The sequence below is a fragment of the Petaurus breviceps genome, unplaced genomic scaffold (assembly GCF_028583685.1).
Source record: "Petaurus breviceps papuanus isolate PSGF00001 unplaced genomic scaffold, PetGlider_PUasm1.0 37, whole genome shotgun sequence".
Taxonomy (NCBI): Eukaryota; Metazoa; Chordata; class Mammalia; order Diprotodontia; family Petauridae; genus Petaurus; species Petaurus breviceps.
Window position 1 is genome coordinate 90,095,140 of NW_027186296.1, and position 18,977 is coordinate 90,114,116.

General features: G+C 39.9%; 1 protein-coding gene across 5 annotated transcripts in view; it reads right to left on the minus strand.

Moving 5' to 3' along the window:
- AFAP1L2 (actin filament associated protein 1 like 2) overlaps nucleotides 1-18,977 on the minus strand; it is a 141,205-nt gene that overhangs the window by 55,043 nt on the left and 67,185 nt on the right. For all 5 annotated transcript variants that reach the window (XM_069099027.1, XM_069099025.1, XM_069099022.1 and 2 more), the window contains 3 exons: nucleotides 10,557-10,685; nucleotides 3,142-3,234; nucleotides 973-1,067 (listed from right to left, as the gene is read on the minus strand). In XM_069099027.1, the coding sequence (XP_068955128.1) occupies nucleotides 973-1,067; nucleotides 3,142-3,234; nucleotides 10,557-10,685 (317 nt within the window). The remainder of the gene's footprint in view (nucleotides 1-972; nucleotides 1,068-3,141; nucleotides 3,235-10,556; nucleotides 10,686-18,977) is intronic.

The window sequence follows — 18,977 nt, forward strand, 5'->3', positions numbered from 1 at the left end:
AAGCTCAGAGAACAGTTAGGAAGCCATTATAATAATCCAGGTAGGAGATAATTGGGCTTAAACTTGCCTGGTGGCCATCTTAGTAGAGATAAGACAATGATGGAGGTAGAGAGATATTGTTGAATTTGTAAGATTTAACGTATTTTTGTATGAGGGGCTGGGGACATGAAAGAATTAAGGAGGAAATTCATGTTGCAAATCCAAGTGAGTATAAGGAAAGTGGTATCTTTAACAGAATAAGGGGAAGTTTGAAGTCTGGAAGAAGAGTGTATTTAGGGGCAAGATGACGAATCTCATTTTGGATATATTTAGTATGTATGAGGTATCTACTGGAAATGCAGTTTGGAAAAGTCCAAGTATGGGACTGGAGCTCAGGAAAGAGACTAGGGCGGGGCAGAAGTATCTGGGAGTCATCTGCATAGAGATCACTGAACCCATGGTAGTTGATTCAGAAACAGAAGAGAGGATCCAGGACAGAGCCTTGGGGAATACCCTTCTTAGGGGATAGAACATGAATGATGATTCAGCAAAGGAAACTGAGAATCAGTCATGTAGGAGAACCAGATGAAACAGTGTCGCATCCAAGTGAGGAGGGAGTGCCCAGGAGGAAGGGGTGCCCAACAGTGTAAAATACTGCATAAAAGTCAAGAAGGAAGAAGAATGAGAAAAGGTCTTTGGAATTAGCAATTAAGGCATCAAAAGTAACACTGGAGGGGAAATTTCAGAAGAATGGCTAAGTTACCTTCTTGTCTAACAATTTCAAGTTCAATGAGCTTATCTTCTTAGCCAAGTTATAAACTACGGGACCTAAAGATTCAGTTTTTATCGTGCTTCAGTGTACCTCATAGCGTCTAGCACAAATCTAAACACAACATAGGTGTTTGAAAATGACTTTAGCTAATTAATCAATTTACCATGGCATATAACAACCACCAAAGTTTGGGGAATCAGGACTCAGCACCAGACACTTACTATTTTAGGAGGTGGGAGATCAGGTAGGCTCTTTTGTGGGGCAGACAAGTGCTGTACCAATTCCCCATTGGTCAGAGGATCTGAGAAATTCAGTGCTGCAATGAAGAAAATGGAGAAATATTAATGTGAGGTATCTATTTCACAGCAGAATGCAATCTTACGCACAGGAATCACATCTGAGAAGGAAGTCTGGTGGCATGCACTCAGAAACTACTTTGAAGACTGTATTATCTTCTCTCCAAGAATACAAGGCAGTAGCACCTTAGCTACAGGAAAATTCTTTTGGAGGAACCTGTTTTGGATTTCTGGAATGTTCCTCCTCCAACTCCCCCTGGGTCAAAAATGGTACAGACCACAGTGTCTTCAGTAATCATTAGACCTGCAGGAGCGATTGCTATATAGAGAGACTCAGTGTTTACCCTGTGATTATGGTTCTTTCCATCCCATAATTTATCCAGCAGGCAAACTGTTTTTGGCAGATTGGTCACTACTCAAAAGGGATAGTTTCGCTGAGGTTTGGAGGCAGAGGGTGAGGGAATCACGTCTAAAAACCAGTGGCACCAAATAGTCGTGTGTTTTGTGGAAAAGCCCTGTTAAGTTGTTTTGTTTTGTTTTTTAATTCTGATCACTAATATCCTTAAGAGAAATATGTGTGATACACCAAATAGAGTAAACTTAACAGCCTGTAGGTTACCTTCAGGACCTTAAGAAGGAACCTTAGATAGTCATGATGCCTGTTATCCTCACCACCAAGAAAGCTAAAACTGGTGGATCACTTGAACCTGGGAGTTCTGAGCTGCAGGTAGGCTAGGATGATTGGGTATCTGTACTAAGTCTCACATCCAATATGATGAGTCCCTAGAAGCAAGCTACTACCCTGTAGCCTGGACTAAGGAGGAACAAACCATCCTAGATCAGAAATGGAAAAGGTCAGTACTATGCTGATAAGTAGTGGGATTGAGTCTGCAAGTAGCCACTGCATTTCCAGCCTAGATGGATGGATGGATGGATGAATGGAAGGAAGGAAGGAAGGAAGGAAGGAAGGAAGGAAGGAAGGAAGATAAAGGAAAAAGAAAGAATAAACCCTGCTGGATATCATCCCTGTTAACTTAATCCAAGTTTTTATGTTAGAAGGCAAGGTGCCTTGGGAAAATGGGCAAGAATACAGGAGTCAAAACATCTTAATTCTAATCCCATCATTTTAATTAGCTTAATTTATAATCTTGGTAAAAATCATTTTGCCTTTCTCAATTCAATACTTAGCTCATAGAACTGTAAGAAGATAAAATGAGATAATACATTGATTGTCAGAATGCTTCAAAATGTAAGAGATATCATAAGGATTTAAGATGTTTTCAAATGTACAAAGAAGTTATTCAGATTCTAAAATAATTTAGGGATGAGAAACATACAAATATCTAATCAGAAGATATATACTACAAGACCAGGAGTAAAGTGCCCCAAGTGGTTCAGTTTACAATATTAGAAACATTACTTCTTCCTCCTGATGATGATATGAATGGATCAGCCACATGTGACTGTGTAGGTCCTCAAGTGCAGCCCTTTGAATGAATCCAAAGTTCTATGAAGTTTGGTTTCAGTCAAAGGGTCACACTTGAGGACCTACACAGTCACATGTGGCCTCGAGGCTGCAGGTTCCCCACCCCTGGTTGGGATATTTAGTCCCTAAAGATGGAATTCTTAACCTGGGATTTTTTTTAGATACTTGCATTTTAATAATTGCTTTCCTTGGTAATTCTATGGATTTCTTTTATGTATTTAAAAACAATATTCTGAGAAGGGGTCCACAGGCTATAACAGATTGCCAAAGAAATCTATAATACAAAAGGTTAAGAGGCAGGCACATTTTAAGAAATGGGCATAAGACCAGGTGAAAATCAGAATACTGTTATCCCAAAATACCATCCTCCAGCTGAAGAATGCAGTACTGTCATCCCAAAATATAATCTTCCAGCTGAAGAATAGAATACTGCCATCCCAAAATACCATTCTCTAAAACACAGCTCCCAGGAATAGCTCCCCAGGCTCAGCCAAAGCTTTGATGTTTAGGGTCATGGAAGAATGTGGCAGATGCTCCCTATAACCACTCCCCGCTCCAGGATATAAGTCCCACCCCACCAATCAGCAGCTCTGGCCCAGATCCAATACCTTTGTCTTTGTCTTTTCCTTTGCCTTCTATCTCCACAGGTGGCTGCTTATGGGTTGTAACTTTGTTCATGTAAATGTATTCTTCATCAGAATCTGTGGAAGAACAAAGGGCAAGATTCACTTTAGCTCTTACTGAAAGAAAAGATGATGGAGAACTGGTTTATGTTGCTTGTGTTGAGGTGCTCATATATTATCTGCCTTATCAAAAAATGCAGATGCAATAAGAATCAAGAATTTGAGTTGATCTAAAAAGAACTGATTTCAGGAGTCAGTAGTCCTTCCAAAGTGGGGTGCCATGTTGCTTAGTCCTTCTCCAAACCCATTTTTCGGCATATGTGTACCATAGGTGTCCACTAGAGCGAACAAGAACTTTGGGAGTAAATCCTGTTCAAAATTCCCTTCCCTGTTCTACCAATTAGAAATTACTTTGTGTTAATAAACTCCTCTTTTAAAATACTGATATTCCTTAGTAAGGATAAGCTTTAATGTGAACTACTTTAATCAAATAGCTATTCTTTGACCTAAGCAATTGGAATTTTGTTTTAAAGCATAAGGCAACAGTGCTGTCCTGAGTTGCTACCACAGTGAGAAGGTTTCAACAGTTAGAAAGAAAATGACAAGACTGCCTGCCAGGTATGTCACTGTATGTGTTTATATGGGTACAGGTGAGGATGTTTTAAGGAAGTAAAAATGTGCCATTCACTTTCTTTCCAATTTGGTAGGGTGATTGATTCCTTGGAAGCAAGCAACTCCTTCAGAAAATAAAGTCCATATTGGTCAGGAAACCTGCTTTATGCCTTGCCTATACCTCAAAGGTTAGTAAAAGAATATTGTTTTCATTCAAAAGACATTCAAAAACAGCACAATTACCTCATTTTAGAAATCTCCTGCATTTATCAGGTGACCCTTTTGTTTGGATTTTCTAACAATCTGTAACAAATCAATTGAGTTAAGCAGTAAATGAGATTACTGAAGCCAGGATTCTAGTCTTAGCTCCACTAAAGCCGTGTGGCATCATGGGCAGAGTGCTGACTACAGGCAGGAGAACCTAAATTCAAGTCCCACTTCGGACACATCGATTAGCTGTGTGACACTGGGTAAGTCAGTTACCTCTCAATGCCCAAGACAAATCTTCAAGACTAAGTTGCAGAGCAGGTGCCAATCTGAACGGGTAGAGGGCACTTTCAGTCTTTTTGTATTTGTTTATACTTTATTCTTCCCCTCCCCCCACTGCAACCATTATATACTTCATTCTCCTCTACTTGACCTCCCTCCTTGCTGTTCCTCAAACATAATTTCATCCCTCTTCACTAGTTGTTCCTCATGCCTGGAATTTTCTTTCTCTTCTCTCTTTACTTACTGGCTTCCTTCAAGACTCAGCTCAAGCTCCACTTGGTGCAAGAAGCCTTTCCTGGTCCTTTCTTTCCCCCGCTACTGCTAGTGACTTCCCTCTGAGATTAATGCCCATTCACCATGCGTTTGTTTACCTTACATGTTCCTGGTTGTTTATACACTGTCTCAACCATTAGAATGTGAGCTCCTTAGGAACAGGAATGATGTTTTTGCCTTTCTTTGCATCTCTAGCACTTAGCACAATGCCTCACACATTGTAAAACATTTAATAAATGCCTGCTGACTAAATCACAGATTCGGAGGTTCTTAAACCAATGAAATCAAAGCTCAAGTCTGTTCTCTCCCCTCTTTTTCTCCCTTCGTCCCAAGGAAGCAGGGTCAGTTCTTTACTGTATCTCTGTTTCACTTTTTTCATCCTCATTACCAAGATGATAAGGATAATGGTAGTAATAATATTGATATTAACAATCAGCTAATATTGAGAGTAGACTGAAAGGAGAAACATTCATACTTAACGGATCTGTGATTTTATTTGTGTGGGAATTCCCTTCACAGACTCAGACCTCAATTCCTTTTTTTGCCTTAGCAGCAAATTGTCATAAGTTGCTATGATGAGAAAAAAAAAACATCATGGGGCGACCAACCTTCTGGTAATGAGCTTCTCCAAGTTTAGCGAGGTTAGTCTTGGACAGCAGGTCTAGGATGCACCACTGGCTGGCATTTAAAACCTTTTCAGTTTGGTGGGACTTGACTGAGCTTGTGTATCCTTAGCAGAGCATTTGAGAACCTTGGGAAGCCCAGGGTACATCTGAGTAGGGTTTTATTTAGTGCACTATGTTATACATATGCCAGTTAGGATAATAAGTTACTCTTGTCGTTATTAGTAACAATAACTCAGTTAGGATAATAAGTTACTCTTGTTGTTATTAGTAACAATAACTTTGCTCCTTTAAAAAATAATGTCCTGGGGCGGTTAGGTGGCCCAGTGAATACAGCACCAGCACTGGAGTCAGAAGGACCTGAGTTCAAATCTGGCTTCAGATACTTGACCCTTACTAGCTGTGTGACCTTGGGCAAGTCACTTAATCCCAATTGCCCTGCCTCCCCCTCCAAAAAAAAAATGATGTCCTCTTGTCTTTGGCATGCTTCCACATGTAGAAAGGCCTATCCAGTGGTAGTATTTATTTTGTTATCTCAGCTTCTCAGTTCACATGGAACCCAAGTACTTTTTACCCTTGACATGGGTGCATCTTAAATATCCCCAAATGATAAACTCAGATAAAAAACCCAATTAGACCAAATCAACCAGGGATGAAGGGTAAGGATCATAGATTTAAAGGCTGGTTTGGGAGGTAGGGTGGCTCAGAGACTATTGAAGTGTAAAACCCTACTTTTACAATTGAGGAAACTGAGGCAAATTTAATATTTTTGCCTTTCTGGTGTAGCTGAATCTAGTACATACCAAGTAAAATCTCAATGTGAGAGATCTTCATATTTGTTTAAATCATCATCTGGCTTGAAATTTTCATTGTATAATGAGGATTGTAGTGGGGGCAGGGGTGGTTGGGGAGAGAATAAGGAGAACTCCGGGTGGTTTTGAGAAGAGCTGCAAAAGGAAAAAGTGGTAATGTGGACCAGAAGAGCACTTTACATCTCCATCCATTTGACAGTCAGCTGTTGGGATACGATGATGTCTGTGTGAGGAGGAAGCAGAAGGGTGCCATTCAGCCAGGAATTAGGAGGGCTAGGTTTTACCTCAGCTCTGCCACTAACTACCTGTGTGATCTTGTACAAACCCTTAGCCTTCCTAGACCTCACTGTCCTCACCTGAAAAATAAAATGGTCTTCAAGGTCCTTTGTAGCCCTAATATTCTAAGATTCCATGGTACTTAGGAAAGCATTTAGCTGAATAAAACCTTGTTTCTGATTGTACTTGGTCTAAGAAAAGAGACAAAAATGGCCAACCAAATTTCCAGTGGCATAAGGTACAATAGATTGTACCCAGTGAAGTCCTTAATAAATAAATACCACTGTACAGATCCCTCCATTCATAGGTGCTTGCCAAAGATGCTAATTAGTTTTTTTAAAATAAAATTAAAGACCACATAACATGAATGTAATATTTAACTTTAAGAAAAAAAAATCTTTTAACTTTTAGAATCCCCAAAATGTATGGAAATATACACAATGTTAAACATTTGAAGATGATAGAATATAGGGAATTATTTTCTATTACCCCCTTACTAAAGTTTAAACTTTGATAAGCTTTATGGGGAAAAATAGCATCTTTTATCTGGAATAAAATCTTCTCAGACTAATCTAATTTCCTAGTAGGACGGATTGGCAAGTTTGGTAGACTGAGGAGGGAGGGAGGTCTGTCAGTGACACCGTCTTGAATAACACAGCTAATAATAACCTGGGAAAAGATGGTCTAGAGACTAACCCCTATACCTATTAGATTTTTTTTTAAATAACCAGAGCGTTGTTGTTAGAACATGATTATTAATAGATGTTAGCACAGAAAGCAGGGGGCAGAGAGGGATGTGTGGGGGACTCAGTATGGATTTGATCATTTTATCAATGACATGGATAAAACTGAGAACATATGGATTAAATGGCCACATTACACATTAGCCTCTTGAAAACAAATGAAAGCTAGTCCCCAGGATGCCAAGAAGGGTGACAGCAGAGTATGGCAGAGTTGGATCTGTGGACAGGGGACTAGATTGACCTCCCAGCTTGGCAACCAAACCTCATCTATCTCTTTGGGCCTGTACATACTATATCTGTAAAATGAGGGGACTGAATCTTCTCTAAGGTGTCTCCTTCATCTAAATCTTATGGAGCTCAAAGTCTTCCATAAGACCCACTCAAATGCAGCCTTTCTTGGTACTGTGCCCTGTACCTTTAATCCAGTCCCAATAAATGAAAAACATTTGCTCATTTATTAAGTATCTATCCTGTTTTGGGCACTGTGCTAAACACTGAGGATGCAAAACGATGCCCTTGTGACTCTTGTGAATTTACTAGGTTCATTTCTGCTTTGTAGTTATTATGACTCATCTTTCCTGCTGGACTGTGGGCTCTTTGAGGGCAGGAACTGTCGTTTTCATTTTTTCCCCTACAACATAGTTAGCAACTATGGGACCAGGCTCAAAGGGCTGTCTTTAATGGTTCTGTGATAGCCTTGAAGGACGTCTCCATTGGATCGCATCAGGAATCTGATGACACTGAGCTCCTTAACATTCATTCAACAATTATTTATTAGTTGTCTACTAAGTGTCAGGTGCTGTGCTAAGTATTCAGAATACAAAGACAAAAATATCAATAATTTTAAAGACACAGAAGCTACTCGTAACAAATCTGAAGATGACACAAAACTAGGTGGATGACAGATTCAAGATTAAAAATAAATCTTGGGAGCTGGAATAGGCTGAATCTAAGATGAAATTCCATAGGGACAGATGTAAAGGCATTTACTTGGCTTCAAGAAATTGACTTCTCAAATTCAAGGCAAGGGGAGGCATAGATCTATATATACACATATATGTGTGTGTATGCATGTGTGTGTTTGTATCTTCAAAAAAGATCTAGGAATTTTCATGGGAGCTTGATATGAGTCAAAAGTGTGATATGGCAGCCCCTACTCCCTAAAAAAAGCGAATGTGTCCATGAGCTGTTAAGAAAGTCATGGCTTCCAGGAATAAAGAAGTAACAGTCCTTTAGACCTGGCCCTAATCAGACAATTTCTGGACTAATACATTCAATTCGGGGCACCATGCTTTAGGGAAGATATTGGTAAGAGGGAGAACGTTGAAGGATAGTGAAGGTCTTTGACTCTATGCCTGTAAAGATCAGCTGAAAGAATTAGGGATGTCTAACCTAGAAAAGAGTTAGGCATGATATTGTGCCTTTCTTCAAGTACCTGAAAGGCCATTGTTGGGAAGGGATAGGGACCGAACCTGTAATTTCACTGGCAGAGGGAATTTCTGGATGAGGAATCTCTCTCTTCCTATGCAGATTGGCACCTCTGGAGCAATTTTTCATCTGAAAGAATTAGCTTGTCCAGTGATACACAGTATGTGGCAGAGTCAAGAACTGAATTCAGGTCTTTCTTACTTCAAGACCACTTTTCAATATACTGTGTCACATCATATAGAAGAAGGTTTATAATTTTTATGTTTGACAGTAGGAGGGCAAAGCTAAGACAACAGGTGAAAGTTGCAAAGGGGGAAATTGGTGTTAAGAAGGACTTACAATTAGAGCTACTCAAAAGTGGAATAGGGAGCTTCAGGAGATAGTGAGGGGGCTCCCCTTCATTGGAGTTAGTCCTAACGGCCTACTTGTTCAAAATGTTGTCATAGGGATTCTTTAGGGGCTTTTGTTAAACTAGACGAGTCCTGTGGCCCCATCTTACTCTGAAATTCTGTGATTCTCAGATAAAAAAACATATGTGGAATTAAAATTATTAGGGGACTTATTTTGGTATACAACATAAAAAGGCCCAGAGATCACTTTGGATGAAGGCCAACTGTGGTTAGCAATGTAATCCTACTTTTACAAAGCAAACACTACTTTGGGATCACTGAGTTTAGAACATGGTCACTTTCTTGTCATAAGATTACCCAGGTTTACACAACAGATGCATCCCCAAAGGGTTATAAATAAATTCAATGGTTTTGAGTCAGTTCATATTTTGAATGGACTAAGTTACAGCTATCTAAAGGAGTGTCATGTAAAATCCCTTATAAAGTGAATAACCATCCAGCCACCATCCCATAACTAATCTTTGCAATCTGGACCTTCACATATTGTACCAGAATTCTTTTTTTTTTTTTTTTTGGTACTAGAATTCTTTAAAGTGAAGTTTATGAATGTTTGGTTTTGCTCAGATAACTTATGACAAGAAATCTTAGGAAACATTGAAGAGAGCTGTGGAACAATTCAAAAGAGAGAAAGCCCCAAATTAACTGGGGGCTGGGAGTTAACAAAGAGTAAAAGGGACTAGAATTTGTGGAGCCCAGTGAAGATTGAGGGGATACTGTGAGTTTCATGCATATGAAGTTCTATTTCACAGAGGCTGAAAACTACCTCCCCCAGGGGCAGAACAAGAGATGAGAAAGTAGTCTTCATTAAGCTCTAACCTGTGGATTTAGACTAAATGGTAGGAATAACTTCCTGAGAGGCAAGTAAGGGGTGGTCTTGGATTGAGGCATTTCCTTCTCTGAAAGCTTCTCACTTCCTAGGATGGTTTTGGTCAGGTTCTACCAAGAAGGCAGGGAGATAGATAAATCCCCTTCTGCTAGCCCAAAGACTTGAATATATTTTTAAAGTAAAAAAGCAAAGCAAAACAAAACAAAAATCCTTGAAAATTGCCACCTTTTTCCCTCTTGAAAAACACCTAGAGTTCAGGATTTTGTGGTTTTCAATGCCTCCAAACCATGTTTCCCTGAATTTCCTTTTCTGCCTCAGGTCATGGTTACACCAGTAACTTTTCCAGAGTAAACACACAAAACCACAAAAGCCAGTCACTGCAAAGAATAGCTTATTTGAAAACTGTCTGCTGCTCTAAGGTACTGGCACAATTTTTACTTATGGGACTTTTTTTTTTTTTACTGATGGGATTGAAGAAATGCCTCAACCCACCACAATCCCTTACTAATATGCAGACGATTATTCCTTATATCTAGATTAAATCCCTCACACTAAAGTGTAAGCCAATTACTACTCTGGTCTTTGATCAACTAAGGAAGCATTAAAAAAAATCCCTACGATGTGTTGGCCATGGGGGTACTAACACAAAAGTGAGACAATACCTGCCCTCAAAGAGCCTATATGCTACTCTCCCACATTATATACTCCGCAATATGCCCGCTTGCCTCCCTTTGCCCAAACCTTTATCACCACAAACCAGTACTTTCTCTGCTATCCAAAGCAAAGACTATCTGGGGATGGAAAGACAATTCCACAAATAATCTTTCCCTTCCCACAAGACTTCAAAAAAGGAAGAGCATCAAGATGACCTGGGAGGAGCACCCAGGAAAGGATGACTCAGTACTCACTGCTGGTCTTTGTGTAGAGCCGAAGGAGGTCAGTAAGAAAGCTCTTCTTCACCACAGCAGTGCTGCTCAGGTTCTCCTTATCCAGGATCTTCAAAAAGGCATCCAGTTCTGTAAGCAGCTGTTCTAGGGCTAAAAGAAGGGGGAAAAAAGCAAGAAATAATTATAGTAACTGTAAAAGAAAGGCGTGGGATGATGAAAGTCAGAATGGTGGGCTGAAAGGGGTAGACTGAGCCAGGAGACTAGGTTCTAGTCCTGACATTGTCAATTTGTTATTTTGGGGTGAGAGTCTTCAGGTCTCTTTGTGCCTCAGTTTCCTGATAATGACAATTTGATTGAGACAGGACTGGTACACAGGTTTGTCTGATTCCAGGTCTGGTTCTCTAGTCATGCCATAATTTAAGAAGTTCAATGATACAGACCATTCTAGGGGCAGTTAGGAGGACCTGAGTTCAAATCCAGCCTCAAACACTTGACACTTACTAGCTGGGTGACCTTGGGCAAGTCACTTAACCCCAATTTCCCTGCCCTCCCCCATCAAAAAAAAATAGGATCCATTCTAACTCTAAACATTCTCTGATTCTAAGTTTGGGCCTGGTTTGGTAATAAGAAGGAGAACGCAAAAGTTCTTCAACCTGTTCGCCTTTGGATTACAAACTACCCCAAGGACTCTCTTGTTAAGAAAAAAAAAATTGCTAATCTAGTCCTGACCAGTAGGTGGCATATGATCGCAGGAAAGTCAATGAAAATAAACACCTAACAGGTTCGGTCAAGTGGCATTAGAACTCAGAATCTTGGAATGTTAAGAGTTGGAAGCACCCTTAGAGATTGCCCAGGGCAACCCCCTGGCCCCCAATACACACATATTACAAATTAGGAAAGGGGCTCCTCTGAACTATGGTGTTTAATATGATTTCTTTTCTTCTTAATTTATACAACTAAATACTAACACATGGGATTTCAAAACATTCCTCAGAGACTCCAAATGAAAATGCAGCAGCCCGATACTTGCGTGGATGAATCATTCTCATCCTCAAAGTAAAGCACAATCACTTTTTCATCACCTGGAAGACTTGTCTGTCCACTATTGCATCCATCATATCAGAAGCATACCATACCAGTCTTTTCTGAATTTGATGGACAAGAATTAATTTTTTTTGCTGGAGCTCAATCTAGACAGTAGGGAGAAATTGGCAGTTTTGTTGAGGGAAAAGGATAGACAATGAAGTCTCACAGTAATTGGTAGCTTCTATGAGCATCTTTCTTGGGCATTTTTCTAAGTAATCAACAAGAGGCAGAATGTTCTAATGTAGAGATGACACTAAGTTATGCTAGGGCATCATGCCAACCTACTGGGGGGATAAACCATGAGTATACCAGGCACAAGTATGTTACTGATTATGTATTTCATTCATGACTGACAAAATACTTTATATATTTATCTATACATGATGTCCCAAAATATCTTAGTGCAGTAGCTTAGAACTTCACCAAGAATTTTGGGACCAAAGAATGCTAGCTTTTTTTAATGTCTCCACTGCCTTTCCAATTTTAGTTGCCATTAAAGTTTAATAGTGATTAAAGTTTAAAACTGTAATACAAGACCTCTGGTACACCCCGTATATTATTTGTTCACCAATGTTTATCATGTATTTCTAGGTCAGAAACTATGCTAAACAATTTGATCTTTATAACCTTGGGAAAAAAACAAATCAGGTATCAGAAAAGTAAAATTAATGAAACATTTAATAAGCACTTATTATGGAGAAAGTACTTTGCTAAGTGCTGGGGATACAGACAGAAATGTATGATTGTCCCTGTTCTCAAAGGGTTCATGTTCTAACGGGGGAGTCTACACATACAGAAGGTTTTTGCTATGAGCCAAATGGAAAAGTCCAATGGTCCTTAGGTTGCAGTTGCAGAGCAGATGTTAATTCTTCTTCAACGTAATATTTACTGATAACATGATAACCACTTTTTTGATGTAGGACCACTGGACAGTGCACCAAGGACTTTGGGGCAAGAACTTTCTTTTCTGGCTCCGTAGTAACTGTAACTATAGCCCCTCCAGGAGCAGTGGCCTGGCTCCGTATCCTAAAGGACTGCTTCCCAGAGTGATGGCGCCATGGACACTGGGCTAGAAAGGCTTTGTCCAAAGTCCAATTGGCTAATTAGCATCAGAGCACTGATGTTCTTCTGGTTCCAAGGCCAATCCTGATTCTACTAGGTCACTCTATAGAGTATGGTCTAGGGTAAGAGACTATATGAATACACAGAAATGTGGGCAAAGATAAGTAAATTCAATATTATGACTTGATGAGAAAACAACCCTAATTATACTTACAGGATACTAGTTTCCAACTATTAGTTGTAAGGCAGTGTGGTATTATTACACTACACTACACTACTTTCTACTGAAAGAGCACTGGATTTGCCATCAGAGGATCCATGTTCAAAGCTCTACTTCTATAACTAACTACCCATGTTACAATGGGCAATTTATTTAATCTCTTTGGGCCTCAATTTCTTTCTATGCAAAATGAAGGATTAGAATTTATTGAGATTAGAATTGGCATCAGAATGTGACCTCTGAAGTCCCTTCCAACACTAAATCTACAACCTTATGATGTTAGTTAACACCAAAGAAAAAAGATCATGAAATCACTGTGGGTTATCCCTTGGACTACTCTAACCAAAAAGTTATTCACAATAGCCCATCACTAGGAACATTGTATACATAGGCTGCATGGCAATAGTGGGTAAAGAGCCAACTTTGGAGTCATGAAGATCCAGGTTTGAGTTATACCTCTGACATACTGGTTGTGTGACCTTGGGTAAGTCATTTAACTACTCAGCGTCCTAGACAACCCTCTAAAACTACATTTCATGAGTTGCACTACAATGGGCAGATAGGGTTTCCACATAAGAAGATGCCCCTCCTACCCCCCCCTTCATGAAATCATAAGTTCAAAATGAACAAAACTGAAAACCATGCCATCCCACCCAAAGACTGTCATTCCACTTCAAGAAAGATATATTGAAACTGGAGAGGTACCAGAGAAGGGCAACTAAAATGATCAAGGCAGTGGAGACCAAAAAAGTTAGCATTTTTTAGTATGGAAAGATGATAAATTGATAAAAAAAAATTTGGTCTAAATTGTGATAAAAAGTGGTGTAAGTTGACAAAAATAATCATGAAGTATATAGGAATTTTTCACTAATTACTAGGATATGAAGTCAAGGGAATACTTTTTGAAGCTTGAAAAAAGGAGATGGGGCACCATCTGTTTTCGGGGAGTATGGAATACACTGAAGAGGAAGGGGGAAAGAAGAGTGTTGCTAGACTGCCAAAGGCCTTCAATCCTGAGCAGAGTAGTACGAACTTTGCTTGGCAGATCAGAGGCAGTGATGTGCTCCCACACCCAGCTCAGGTGCTATAATTGCCATACAGCTTGCCCTCATTGCCCTTCTTTTTTCTCAGATGAAAGTGATCCCTCCTTCTTCCAATTTCTTTGGAGCATGAGGTTTAGCACCCTTTCCCTCCTTATCACATTCTGTCTTGTTCATACTTATCTGTGTACGTGCCAGAGCTTTGTTTGTTTGTAAGCTCACCGCTAGAGCCATTTCATTTTTGATCTTGGTAACCCCACCAGTGCTTAACACAAGGTCTTTGGTAGAGTAAATGCATCATAACAGTTTGTTGAATTGAACTGCAAATCACAGCCTAATATACTACCATGTGTCATTAAAATGGCTATTCTCCACGTCCCTTTCACAAGGATGGGGAAAATGAGAGACAAATTACTAGCTACTACCCAAGTATCCCAAGGAAAAAATAAAGTATAAAATGTATTATTCATTTGGCAAGATATAGAAAGGAAGAGTTTCTTAGAACCACATTAGAATCACTAAAACTTTTAAATCTGGTTCTGGCTGAGTAATTAATGGAAGCAAAAATACCAAATCAACCCAATTACTACCACAATAGGAAAACACTTCCCGGGAGTCTGGAAAGCAGCTAGCTTTAGGAGGTCCAGAATTCAAACATGAGCCTCCAATTGACAAGGTCATCATTGGTGAACACTTTCTTCTAGAGTTAATTTGTGAAGAATGGTTTTAATCTCTAACTACCCTTCCTGGAACTCCTTGCACTAAGATAAGGCATTTCATTCTCTTCTGATACATCTCATACACTCATAGAATGTTACAGTTGGATAAGACCTTAAAGGTCATCTAATCCAGTAATTCACAATATTTTCCAGTCCCTATATTCACTGGCTTTCAGGAAACATGTCTATACCTGTTATTCAATATGAAAGGAAATTAAAGTCTAAAGTTCACAAAACATATGCATGTAAAAATAGATTAAAATAATTTCAAAAACTAACTTTATTAGCAAATATTCTATCCATTTCCTCTTTAAAAAATTTTTTTTTTTGCTTTTTGGAGGGCAATTGGGGTTAAGTGACTTGCCCAAGGTCACATGGCTAGTTTTGCATTAAGTGTCTGAGGCCGGATTTAAACTCAGGTCCTCTTGAGGGTTAGTGCTTTATTCACTACACCACCGAGCCACCCCATCCATTTCCTCTTGATGAGCTTCTTGCACCTCCTGGGTTCTGTACCATGGTCCAAGTTAGGAACACCTTATATAATAGAATTCCCTCCTCATATAATACAGCTGTCTCCTCCATTTATAGGAAACTGAGGCTTGAGAGGCTTGGGCATTCAGGCTGTCTTTCTGATTCTATGTGTCGTACTTCTGAATTTTCTATAGTAAGTGGCTCTCTGGTGTGAGCTGGCATTTCTATGGCAAAGGAAGACAGCCCAGGGTATAATACGAAGATCAGCTCAGTGTCTATGTCCCTCACTCACCTCCCTACAATATTCCTCCTCACTTTGCCTATGTCTTGATCCTGTTAGTGGCATACATAAATAACGATTTTCTGTCCTCTCTTGTTGAAACTTATTCATTCATACTCATTGAGCACCTACAGAGAGGTTGTTGAGGCCTGTCATTAAGAAGGAAAAAGACCTTTCAATGCCCCACTGGTTCCCACACCTCAGAAGGTAGGCTGGACTTGTATCCAATAAGGTTCAGTATAAGGTATTCTTGGTAAAGAAATTTCTCATATCTGCCGATCAACAAAGGCTTTGAAACTCAAGGATTACAGTCTTGTTTGGGAATACTCTGAGGTTGAGTGACCTGTCCTGGATCACACGGTCAGCATGTCAGAGCTGGGAATTCAACCAAGGTCTCTCTGGCTCCAAGGCTGGTTCTCTATTCACTATGCTTGGATGGTCCTCAGTGCTTTGCAGTTTTACAGTATATTTACAATTCACAGAAACCAGAGCATCAGGGCTTCTTTCAAGACTGTCTCCTCATGCATCTCATTAAAGGAAGAAATCAGCATCCTTTGCTGACCCAAAAGGAATGCCTCCATGGCCTGTTTCTATTCAGAAGTCTCTTTGATCTTAGTGGGATAGTTTGCTTCTGAACTTGATACCTGCAAAAATAAACTCTCCCTGAAATGAATATCTCCATTCATTCCAGTAGGGTGGGAGGGTTGGGGGGAGGAAACACAGGAACGTGGGAACAGAGGAGGGGAAAAGGAATTTGTATGTTTCAATAAGAAAGCAGTGATAAAGGGAGAAATTGTGAATAACAACAAATTTGGATTCAGGGTGTTTATGAGAAGAACCTAACTGGTCTTCAGTATAAATATGATGGAAAAAACAACTTACCCTGGAAAGGCTGGATGATATACAGAGACATATCAGCTGTCAGCTGGTTCTCATATTCTCTCCCTCTCTCTATCTCTTCAAATACAAATAGTAAACATAAAGGACTAAAGTCTATCTCTGAGATATCAGAGTTCAGAGAATTTACTTCTATCAGTTCAAACCAAGGAGAATTTCCTTCAAAGGGGCCCAAAGTGAACTCTGAAAAATCATTGGGCAGCAGAATTGATGATGACCATTATCATTTCATGAGCAGAGTTGACGTTAAAGGCACCAAATGCAAAACAAGGAAAAAAACACAAGTGGGTAATGCTGGACAGAGAAAGGGATGCAGAGCCAGCGGCCATCTCGTCTCTGTCCTTCAGCATCAGGGGGCACTGCCATTAGTTCCCATTTAAAAAAATACTCACTTCAAAGTCTTTAACTTTTATTTAAATCTTTTCGTCTTGCAACTGACCAAAGTTTGTGAGGAGCATCAATTCAGCATCATTCCAAGAAGTAAAATGAACTAAAGACTAAATCTAGTTTTCAAAGATGCCTCTAGAATTTTAGTTAATTTTAGTTAACATCAATCAGTTTTGCTTTGTGATGGTACTAAGAAAGTGTTTAACACAGCACCTGGCACATAGTGGACACTCTTGGAGAGAAGATTAATGCATGTGGAACAATTACTGGATAAAACAAGAGTATATGAGTCACTGCTGAGGGGCTACACCATATTAGAAAGAGCCACAGGCAGGGCATCAGGAAACCTGGCTCTTGTTCCACAATTCATTTTACATGGGTAACATGGTCCTATTTCCAAAGGCAGTATACAATACTCACTTCCTAAATTTTTTTTTCCACAACTGGGTGAGGGTGGGTGGGCAGGAGTAAATAGCATAAGGTGAGGAGACTAGGGTACAGAGAGAGTGATTAGACTTACTCATAGTTGTACAACTGGCACGTCTCCGAGCTGGGATCTGAAGCTAGGTTTCTTTTGAGTTCAAGCTCAGGACTGTTTCCATTACTGCAGACTGACTGATCTTTGAGGCCCACCTCTCTCTCTACCATTCTATAGTACCAAAACTATGTGGGCTACTCTAGAACAGAGGTACCAAATTTGCTGCCAAAAGGCCCCCTGTGACCCATCAGCAAACTCCCCAGTGTGACTTTAAGCAAATTAAAATGTAACGGGGAAATGTTTAACAATTTAAAAAAATACAGCATAAACAATGTTAATCTGTAGTCTTCTCAGTCAATATGCTGTCCACAGAGATCTTTCCATTTCTATTTGAGCTTGGCCTCTCTGCTCCAGGAGTTCAGAAGTCAGTGTGGCACTGGAACAGGTTGGGGAGGTCTTCATGGAGAAAGTGGGGCTCAAATGAGGTCTTGAAGGAAAGGCACGATTTGAAAGGATGGTTGTTTTCAGATATCTGAGAACATTTTATGCATCAAAAACACTCAAGGAGCTGAAGAGCAGCATGACACCATGGAAAGGTTTTGGACACAAAAGATCCACATTCAAACCCTGTTCTCACTTCCTTTGTGACCTTGGGCAAGTCACACTCTTGGAATCTCAGTTACCTTATTTGTAAAATGAGGTCCCCTCTAGATTTGTAAGATGAGGTTCCCTTGGAGGTCCATTCTAGATTAAGGTCTGTGATCCCTGCTCCTGAATTTTATCCCTGGTGGGATAAAACTAGGTAAAAATAATAAGAGGGAAAACAGGAAAACTCCCCTTTGCTTTAAATTCAACTAGACTGAGTACACTAATAGGAAGGTTTCTCTCTTCTTGTAGCAAAGATAGAAGTCAGAGACTACCAAATCCTCTGAAGCCTTTAAGATTTTCCTATTCCTTCTTATACACATTGTATTTTTAATACAAACAAAAACTGAAACAGTTTCTTTTCCCCTTGAATTGACCAGCACATTCCTGAGACTGTGACTTCCTAAAAGCTTCCTTTTTCCAGTAACCCTACCTAATTAATTCCTGCAAAACAACCCTCTGCCCACGTGATACTAAGCACAGAAGCCAGCAACTAGGAGGTTGCTAGGAGAGCCTTTTCTTCTCTTGGGTTGGAACTCAGACACTTGATGACACATGAGCGGCTCCACACACGACCTCTTGGCAACAGACACTGATGGTCTCCACAAAGGGGAAGGGAAACCTTCCAAGGACACATCTGTAGTCCGGTCACTGCAAGGACAATCATGTTAAGACCAAAACAGCTGATTAGGCAGATCCCCATGACTTAGGGGCAAACAGGAGGAAATCAGGACAGCATTGAGTCCATAGAAAGTTACTCTTCTTCACTGGGTTTCTTGAAATTATGATTTACCAGGTCAAGGGATAGTAGAGATCAGCCTCAGAACTCAGTTCATAAAGTCACTAAATAAGGACACCTGCAGTTATTAAAAGGGTCTTCTGTACTCTTTCCTTTCAGCTTTGCCCTTGATTGAAGGTCAAGAAATTAATGCTTTTCTGACAGCAGACAACTCCAAGTTCTACTCCATTTATGCTTCCCCTGCTTCAAAATGCTTGCTTCTCACATGAAACAGAGAAAAGGCTCACTTGGCGCAGACACAAACCACTCTCTCTTCCCATTACTCCCTTCCTTCCAGTTTTCATTTGAGTATTGATTTGTTAGTCCATGGAGATTAGTCCAATAATTTCTGGGTCACAGGAGAACTATTACAAACACT